Raw genomic sequence first — 10,000 nt, 5'->3', positions numbered from 1 at the left:
CTCGTGCCTCTTGTAGGTGGACCATTGGAATGGCACATTTTCCCTGATCTCTCTCTATGAAGATCAATGCAGAACACTTCCCGGTTGCTGCAATACTGAGCACCTTCCGCAAGAAATCATTCTGGATTTTCTGAAGAATGTCTAAAGCCGCACAGAGAAACACCCCTTGATTTTGTTTCTCTACAAGACAAAGTGAAATTGGCGAGCTCTCGCTAAGGTATGGTACTTCCTTCTGAATGCGATCTTTTAAAACAGGATGCATATTGTCAAAGGCGATAGTGAACTTCTCGAAGGCCTCGGTCAATCGCTTTTTCTCCTCCGGGGAGTTTGCTTTACCTCGAATGACATCACCGATCTTTGTACTAGTGTCTTTACGGCTAAGACGTCTGCTCAACAGCGAATCCACAATACGGCTCCAGGAGACAAGGTGGATCAAATTTGACACAAGAGGTAGATTGTCGTTAAAATCAAGAAACAAGCCAAGCAGGGGATGGTTTTCTCTCGCTTTGTCTCCAGCCGCCAGGTAGTAAGCTTGTAAACTGTTAAACGTTTTCGGAAGCGTCATTCTCAACAATCGAGGAATGTACACGTTTCTCTGATTTGCGTCTGAAAATTGGGGGCTGTCGGTCTCTTCTATCTTCCTTTGGATGGCCAGTGAAGATTTGCCTGCAAACTCCTTAGAATGTTCCAGCAGTCGTCTTGGATGAAATTCTCGAATTAAGGGGCTAACAGCTGCTGCAAACGTCTTTTCCCAAGACAATCTTTCATCTGGTGTATGACACAAATCTCCTGAAGTGAGGATGGAGGCACTTTGTTCCAAAGCACAGTGCAGGAAACGGATGATTTCCTCTTCTTTGGCATCTAAGAGACTACACAGCGCCGTTAAGTCGTTAGCAATTTGTTGGAAACAAAGTTCGGAAGGTGAATGCTTGTTAAGATCGAGACCCATAAACTGGGAAAGACATTTGTCGTCAAACAGTTCCAGTGCAAAGCCCCCATAAAGTGCTGCGTGAACAAACAAGTGAAGAATACGGAATTCTGCAGGCTTCAGTTGCCGTACATGAAGGGAGGTGTCTACAGAGTATGGAATAGAGACATAATCTTTTGATGGCAAGATGGTGTTTCCGACCTTCACTAGTTGGGGAAATGTTTCCTTAGCTTTGCATTCTGACCTACAACTTGGGCAGACTGCTTCCGTGTTGTCACCAACCATCACAAAGAACGTTCCACACGAACAGGAGGAAGAAGTTGTTTTGCCAAATCGTTCGGCGTTGGCGTAATTGTGTTGCTTGCAGGGTTGTTGAGGATGTTCTCCTGATGCCAAGACATACGACCCCGTTGACGCCAATGGGTTGGTGAAGCATGACATCAAAGCAAGTGTGGTCTTCTTTGTGCTTTTGAAACTTGAAGAAAGGAGGATGCAGAGATGGAGAATCAATGTTGCTTTGTGTACGTCTGCTGGTAATGATTCCGGTGAAATGCAAAGTACTGACCCTTTAAAATCTTTCCGTCCTGTGATTCGAAGAAGAAGCTCAATATAAGGAGTTTCCATGTTCTGCATTCTCTCTGTAAAAGCAACTATTGCCTTGTCTTCACTATCCTTCAAGTTCCGTCTGGAACGAGCAAGATAAAACGACTTGGTCAAGACGGCTGCCATTTCAATTCTTTGTTCCAATGACGTTGCCATAGAATGGATGACGTCTTCAAGAGGCTTCAGATCCTTTTTCTCCAAAAGAGTTGCTAGCGCTGCTTGAGCTTGGGAATTCTCTGTGCGAGATTGAAAAGGATCGAAACTAAGTTTGCCGGCCAGGTCTGGATCTTGCCACTCTATGCTCTTTAAGGACGGGAGTTTACAGCTCCTTTGGCAAACATCACGGACTTCATACATCGACAGCTCTTTCTTCAGTTCCTTCAGGAAATATAGTTGCAACCCCGACGCCCTGAATTGAAAGGCCTCGATTTTACTTGAGGAAAATGCGGCGTCTATCTCATTGAAAAGCATAGAAAATTCTCCTTCTTCAACTAGGCACTGGGGTCTTTGCAAAATGAAGGTGGAAAATGATGCTAGAAAGGACTTCAGATATGCTGCTGCACAAAGAAGGTGAAACTGTCCATGTTCGACATCTTCGCAAGGCTCTGTCAAAGTTTGAAAAGCTCTGCGAAAGTTCAGGAGATTTGGATCCTCGGAGCTCGACACAGTTGATAGGTCTATGTTCAAGAATGCAACTTCATTTATAAGGTCACAGCACACCACAGCAAATGGGGAATCGAGCTCGACATCATCAGCAAGGCTTGACAAAGCATAACTTGTTTCCTGAAGCCCTGGGTGTTCCTGGATGGTGTCCAAGTTCTGCAAAAGCTTCTCAAAGACACCTGAGGAAAGCTGCTCTTCGTCGAGAAAGATGCGATGAACCAACGGCCCAGCCAGACGCATAAGCGATTGGTTTCCACTGCAACATATTCTTGTCAGCATAGAGCCAAGGACTGGGGTGTCTGGATTCGCATCAATGCATCGTCCATAGAAGAGCATAAGGAAGTCTTCCAATCTGTTCTGTTGAACGCCTCGTTTCTCCAACTCGTCAGCAACACTGGTAATGCTGTTAAAAACGTCTTGGCAGTCGAGGTACCCGGCAGAGGCTCCCGCCTTTCCAAGTTCACCCAGCATGTAAATAGAATATTGCTCAAGAGATTCGGGTATAACCAGCAGGGTGACAAAATCGTAACAGACACGAAGGAAGTGAAATGCAGGGCTTTGGACACCCATTCTACTGACCGTAGACAGAAATAGACTCGTTGTTCGCTGCCAAGCGTCGGGTCCACTCAAGCCATTTATTACATCTTTCGTTGGAAATAACGCTGAACACAGTGTGTCCACAAGTACCTCATCAAAGCTGACAGGTTTGTCTTCGCACGGTTCATCTGTCAGCTCCTCTTCTTCTACGTCCGCTTCTTCCACGTCTTCTTCTTTTAGGTCCATTCCTTTCTCAGGGTAGTTTTCGAATTCTTCATTTCCATCCTGTCCCTTGAAGATATTTTCTTCACTTTGGTCATGGTCCTTGTCAACATTCCTATCTTTTTCGAACTGATCTTCTCCATGGACACGGTTTTGATCTTTGCATTCATTTTCTCGCAGAATATATTTTGCAGCTTCTTTGTTTTCCAACTGTACAGCACCACTGATGTCCTCCTTATTCGCATTTCCATGGCTGTTAATTTCTCCACCACGTTGTTCTTTTAAAGAGTCATCAATGGGCGAAGTAGCTGTTTCCAGTGTGTGTGTTTCATCTTCTTGCTGTTCCAGTTGCCCCGCAGTTTCAGCTGGTGCCATCTCTGTTTGCTCATTTGTTGATGGAACTGCGTTTACTTCTCCAACTACTTTTGCTTCGTTTACTATTTCCTCGGTGGCCTCATCGCCCTTTGATTCTACTTCTTTCCTTTCGTCTTCCTTGTCCATCATCCTTCCTTGCTCACATTGTCGAGGCTGCACATCATTTTCTGTGTTGGTTAGTAGAACGGAGTCCTCTTCAATTACTTCATTCCCATAAGCTTCTTGGCAATCGTTTTTACCCCTCGAAGTCACTTCTGCATCCTCTGGTTTGTCACAAATACTTCTCCATCCAGTTTCTTGGGTGTCTTCAGTTTCTTTGGGTGTCTTGTCCTGAAATATCATTCTTTCGAACACAGGCTGACATGCAGAAGACAGAACACTTAAGTCCACATGTTGCACTTTGTGACACGTTTGATAAACCTGAAGGGCAGCCATATATGAAGACTCGTTCAACCACAAAAGAGAATGCAAACAAGTTATGAGCCGAGCAGGATCACCATTGATTCGGAACTTTATGTCATGGGCCATCGCCGACTTCATGAAATCAATTCTCTCAGCACGTGAGAAGTCGTCAGAAACGTGAGCTGTTTTCATGTCAAGAAGATCGTCAACATAGCATCCAATGTTCCTCTGAAGGTATTCCATTTCAAGGACCTGAGAAATTTTCTCCTTTACAATGCTCGTGAATCTGTATAACTGTGCTTCTACAGCAACATCGTGCAAGTCTTCATTTTCGTCCAGGTTCGCTTCGTTCAAAAGGAGCTGTCTTTGGTCTTCAGCGAACATAGGCTGTACTTGTTCCACCTTCTTGTAAAATACAGAAGCACAAGGGAATTTCAGCTGCAAGCGTCGCTCCGAAACAAAATACGATTCTGCTCCTTGGTGCTCTGGGATGCCATCAATGAGGAACATTTCTTGGTCCAGGATTAACTCTGACCAGACTTGCATTTCCTCCTTATCGGAGGGATCCTGAGTGAACAAGAACTGTGGCCATGCAGACTCGTTCTCCAAGAAGTAAACAATCTTTGCCAACGGTTGACGTATGAGATGACTGACATGATGCTGAATGGCTCCCACTAGATGCGAGGAACTGATTAAGGCTTGTCGGTCACAGGCCACAGAGAATTGCCAACTGCAAGCATCGGGTTGATGAACGCCCTGGTGTTCCCTCTTCTTCAACCACCGTTTGATTATCTCTTTGAAACATTCTAGGATCGTGGAGTTGGATGATGACCTCAATAGCTGCTCTAATTGGACAATGGCATCCACTGTAGGTTGGTGAATAGCTGGATATTTAATTCGAGTAAAGCACCAAAGAAACTGATTTGAAGCCACATCCTCAAATGAGAGCGCCTTGGTCTCAAGGAGGTCCATGATGCTAACATTCAAACAGTCAGTAATGGGTAAAAGAGGGTTTTCCAAAACATCGATTGTTGCTTGCTTCCAACCACTCTGGAAACTGAATTGCCAGCGCTGACTTTGAGCTTCGTTTACCTCACTTTCTCTCTGAACATGGACTACAATGCAAACATGCTTCATCTGCTTTTGGCTTTGTTCCATTGTATCTTTGATGTACGTCTGTCTCTGCTGGTCGATAATGGACTTTGCAAGAAGCATATGGGTGGCATCAAGCTCTGGCTTACACTGTAGCACCAAAAGTGAGTCACCGGATCTCCAGAAACGTTCCAATTGCCTGGTCAAGTGCTTTTCAGACTTGAAAGCACTGAGCTTTTCGGTCTGGCACTGAAGTAGCCCCTCAAGACATTTCAATACGTTTACATGGATGTTACTGTGGGTCATTATAAGCAGTCGCATACCATTAGTTGCATCCTCACTTTGCACTGGCTGAAACTGCAGATTTTCCAGGGAGTGTTTAAGGTACTCCTTCAAGCCTTTGTGCAGGGGTTTCTGAAAGTAGTTGTTGTAAAGTGTCTGGACTTCCTCAAAGTTTGTCTTGGCCAAAGATGATTGTAAGCTCCTCACGACACCATCTGGGGATGCTGTTAACATGAGATCGTGCTTGCTTTGTTCTAAAATTTCGTCTCCGGTAAGCTCTGCATCTTGACTATTCTTGAGGACTACTGAGGGAAGAGTGTCATCACAGAATCCAACAAACATGTCTTCTTTGTGAAAGTGGGACTCGAAATCAGGAATTGTTGAGATGGCTGTTACCCAGGTATTCAGACTTCTGATAATGTTTCTCTGCTCTAGGTTAAGGACATCTGAGAAACGGAGCAGTTGCTTTTCAAATCGATTGAGGAAGGGCGGATCTGTGTAGTCAACTCTACCTTGATCAATCAACACAACACATCGAAATCCATCATGGACCTGACACATAGGATTACTGAAGGCTCCAAGTGCGACCCGACAGTTCCTCTTTCCTCCAACGACAGTGTAGTTTTGATTTAGCATGTCGTAAAGACTGGCATAGATGCTTTCAAGATCTCGAAGAACGAGAACACAGTCTCTCTCCATGCATAGGATAATGCGGCTCAGCATTCGGTAATTGTACTCTTCAGAGAGATCTTCTTCAAATCGACTTCCAAAGATGGTGATTTTCTGTTTGTCCAGTCTTTTCAGCATTTGATCAAGGATACCAATAGCAGAATCACCGTTCGTGATTATCATGAGATGCCGCGCTAGCTTGTCCTGTAGATTGTCGCAGATGAGCTCTGTGACTGGAAAACGGTACGTCTTCTCCATTAAATCAAACGAGTGGAGTCCTTCTTGAAACAAAGTTTGAAAATTGTTTACATCGTCGGGTACGCCACCAAAATTCCTTTGTAGTGCGCGTTGGATTCCTTTGGTTTTCTCTTCAGAAAACAAATTGTGCGAAGTGTTCTGGTTCGTGTCTGTGCTAAGGCATTTGATTAGGCTGTAATAATCACGCAGTCCGTGAAAATTTGCATACCTCTGATGCTCTTGGTACTTCTGATATGCTGTGGCAAGACAATGGAGCTGGTTGTCATCTGGGTACACATCTTCATGAAACAGAGGCCCTGAGCGTGTACCGGATATTCCAAGACCAGCCTTGTAACTTCCAGCGTCTCGCAAGGATTTCCCAGTTTCAAACAAATCATTCACATCTGGTTCAGGCCGGGACAGATGGATTGCACGGTTCATTTTTGCAGCATCCAAAGCCCAATTTGAAATTCCCACGACAGCAACATCAGGAAATGCACCATCACCTGGCTCCAGCAGACTGTGCAATACTTTGAGAGGGTTGTACTTTGACACCTCAGCGAGACCAATCTCATCAAGAAGAACAACTGGAAGAACATCACCGCTTTTGTTATGCTCCTTGTACTTCCTTGCCTTATTAAACACCTTGAGAATTCCATCAGATGTCGATGACTCCGATCCCTGGTGAGAAACAACATAGAGCTGTGGCAATGTCTTAAGAAAAGGATCCTTGGCATCCTTTCCCCTCAAATTGCTCCTGATGATTTGCATAGACAAAGACTTGCTGCAACCAGGCTTGCCAACAACAAAAACGGGAATTCGGTTTAAGATACAAACTAACATGACGAACACATTCTCATGAAGCGCAGCATTTTTGGCAGTTCCTTCTGGCAATTCCATTCGTTCCAGGTAGTCTTCCTGATCAGCTCTTACAATAGCTTCAAAGCTTGATTCTTGGAATGGATGACTGTTGTGTTTTCTAAAGCACATAGAAATACGCTTGCGATATCCGTGCCTGTCCTCTGCTGCGGGAAGACGTGATTGGTAACAGTGCGCCAAGGCAAGCACAAATGATCTGATTAAGAGAGGAAAGCAACGGGCAACTTTGTGGTAAGTGTGTTCTTTCAGCTTCGATAATCGCAAATCGCCTCGTCGTTTCAGGGTTTCCTTGAACCATTTGACAAGGACAATACATCGGTGAGCATCTCGCAAACTGACACAATAAGGGCTTTTGTCAACTTCTCTGACATACTCCTGAGAAGTACAAAGAAGATCAACTAGTAAGTTGTTAGGATTTCCTGTGATTCCTTCGACCATGCGGCCAATGTATGCACGTTCATCTTCCTTACTCAGCGAACCATAGTCCCAAACAAAGTCGATCATTGTTTCTGGCAGTGGATGAACACGGTACACCAGCTTTGAGTATTTATCTGTAATCGTCTTTCCACTGAGACCAGCTGTTGAAATGTTTCCGGAAGGGCGGAGACGGTATGGATTACAGGCAGCGATAAACACCAAGTTTGGTGGTAGGGGTTTCCCTTTGATGGTACGGTGGCAAATCATCTCATTGACTGTTCCCAGGTATTCGCAAGTGTTAATTTCATCAAGGAATGCCCACACGTCCTGGCCACTCTTTGCTTCTTCTTCCCTTTCGCTCACAAAAGTGACCAACTCATCTTCCGTTATCCCTGCATGGAAGTTGAACTCGTGAAATGGGACGTCACATGTCCTGGCAAGGTGCCTAGCAAGGCTCGTCTTACCACAGCCAGTTTCCCCCATAACAATGACAGGAATGCCTGCATTTATGCGTTGATTGATTAACACCATTTTGAGAATGTTGTCTGGTGTAAGAGCATAATCCAAGGCCTGCAAGCTGTCATCATTTCCTCTTGGAGTTGTTCGAACAATTCGATCAAGTCTCTCCTGAAGTTGTTTGTGATTCATCTTTGTGAAGTCCTCCATTCCTTTACCTTTCATGGCTTGAGTCTTGAATAATTTTTGAACATTTGAAGGCACCAGTGACAAATCACGATGATGGTTGTTGTCAGCCCATTGAATCATTCCTTCCACCCGTTCAACCATTTTGCCCGCAGCGTTCTTTGAAGCCAACTGAATCTCCTTGAGTACTTCTGTAGCTTGTTCTCTAGAGATTGCTTCTGACTGAACATTTTTGCATGTTACAACAGAGCGTGATGCAAACTCTCTGGACACCTCTAAAAGGGCTTTGAACAAGCAGTTTCGAACATCATGTGACGGGCCAAGCACGACCTTCAAATTATGTGGTTTAAAGTAAGGACTTGCTGAAAATTGCAAAAGCTGATCAGCAAACACTTTGATGAAACTCTCCACTATGTTATAGGACAGGTCACCACTTAATGCGAAATGTTTTGCTAGCAGTACTTTACAGCACTCAGGAGATAGGGGCTTCAGTTCGCCAAGATTCAAGTGCTGGCTTTCCAACAAACCAGCTTCATAGGCATGGAGGTATTGACAAACCACTTGAATAGGGCTCAGAGGCTCTTGGCTCACAACAAGGTCTCCATATCCATCCAGCTTGATGTGCATAGGAGAAAAGCACTTCGTAACAGGCAGTGAATCTTGCAACCAGTGCCTCAGTGTATTTGCAATTTCGATGTAGATGTGTTTGGTTGGAAGATGAAAACGTTTTGTTCCAGAAGACAACATGCCAACAACAACAAGCTCAAACATCAATGTGTCAAGAACTAAGGGATCATCCACTTCGCCAACATCAAAATGAATGCATTCATGGGGGCCAACAGTCAAACCTGACAACCTTTTCACCAGACGCTTACGCGATAAAGGCCCACTGATTGGAATGGTCACGATTTTCTTTTTCCGGGATGCAGCATGTTCGTAAATGGCCTCCGTTTTCCCAACCCCAGGAAGATCCGATGTGACCATGAAAACTTCAGGGAAGACTTTCTTGAATGTGCTACGCAGCTGAACCTCGGTCATGCCAAGAACGTTATGCACTGCTGTAGAAAATTGATCAACAATATGATGATGAACTCCTCCACAGCAAACTATACTCAACAGGAACGGACCATTCCCACTCTCTTGATATGCTCTGATAGCTGCAACAAGCTCAAACTGCATGTCGTTTGACAGATTCTCCACATTTGCTAAGCAGTGCAACTTGACTGTAGTCGCATGCCTGTGTGCTTCAAATGTGCGTTTAAGAAGTCGCTCCACCTCTTCCCAACTGGTCTCTGAATGACAGAATAGAACTTGGCTTGGTTGCGGATAAGAACCTGTTGTACTCTCGAACAGAGACATGACGACATGAGCAGTCTGTTTACTACCATGCTCAAGGACAGCTACAAATAGTTCGCCTGGTTTAACAGCTCTTTGCAAATCTTGTTGTGGTACATTTTGCCATTTTGTGGTTTGTTGACGTTTGGCGAATATTTTATCTAGAAACCGTCCAATGGCGTTGAAATCACCCTCGATTCCTAGGTTTTCTTTGGATGCTTTGTACTGGCAATGAAGGCTATCCAGGTCCTTGAGTTGTATACGTGGATCAACAAAGCGAAGAAGGTTATGAACAAATGTTTTTAATGACTGATCTTTCGTATGAGACAAGGATCTCGAAAAAAACTTCTTCATCATCCAAAGCTGATCTGGATGAAAAAAATTTAGGAAATAGTGTTCCTGGTGCAAACGACTTAATAACGTTTCCCACTGCTTTAGTGTCCAGTCCAAAGACTTTGCCTGAGATTCAATCTCTTCTGAGGAAGACAGCTTGGCCCAAAATTTCTTAAAGTTTGGATGGCCGGATTCTCGCAACAAGGTCACCATACTGAGGATGTCTGTAATCATCTCGACTTGTTTAGTAAATGCAGACAAGGTAACGCTGACGGAAGAATCTACCGCTTCGCCTTCTTCTAATTGTTTCATCTTTTCTTGCTTCTTTTCCGTGTTCACAATAAGGAGAGCTCGGCTCCGTAGGTCATGGAGTTCCGCCATGCT

General features: G+C 44.5%; 1 protein-coding gene across 2 annotated transcripts in view; it reads right to left on the bottom strand.

Moving 5' to 3' along the window:
• LOC137974472 (uncharacterized) overlaps window positions 1-10,000 on the bottom strand; it is a 68,388-nt gene that overhangs the window by 2,213 nt on the left and 56,175 nt on the right. For both annotated transcript variants that reach the window (XM_068821488.1, XM_068821489.1), the window contains exon 24: window positions 1-10,000. This exon is cut by the window's left edge and continues 887 nt beyond it; it is cut by the window's right edge and continues 1,612 nt beyond it. In XM_068821488.1, coding sequence (XP_068677589.1) covers window positions 1-10,000 — 10,000 coding nt within the window.

This window comes from Montipora foliosa, chromosome 10 (assembly GCF_036669935.1).
Source record: "Montipora foliosa isolate CH-2021 chromosome 10, ASM3666993v2, whole genome shotgun sequence".
Taxonomy (NCBI): domain Eukaryota; kingdom Metazoa; phylum Cnidaria; class Anthozoa; order Scleractinia; family Acroporidae; genus Montipora; species Montipora foliosa.
This window is presented reverse-complemented; position numbering and strand designations above follow the sequence as displayed.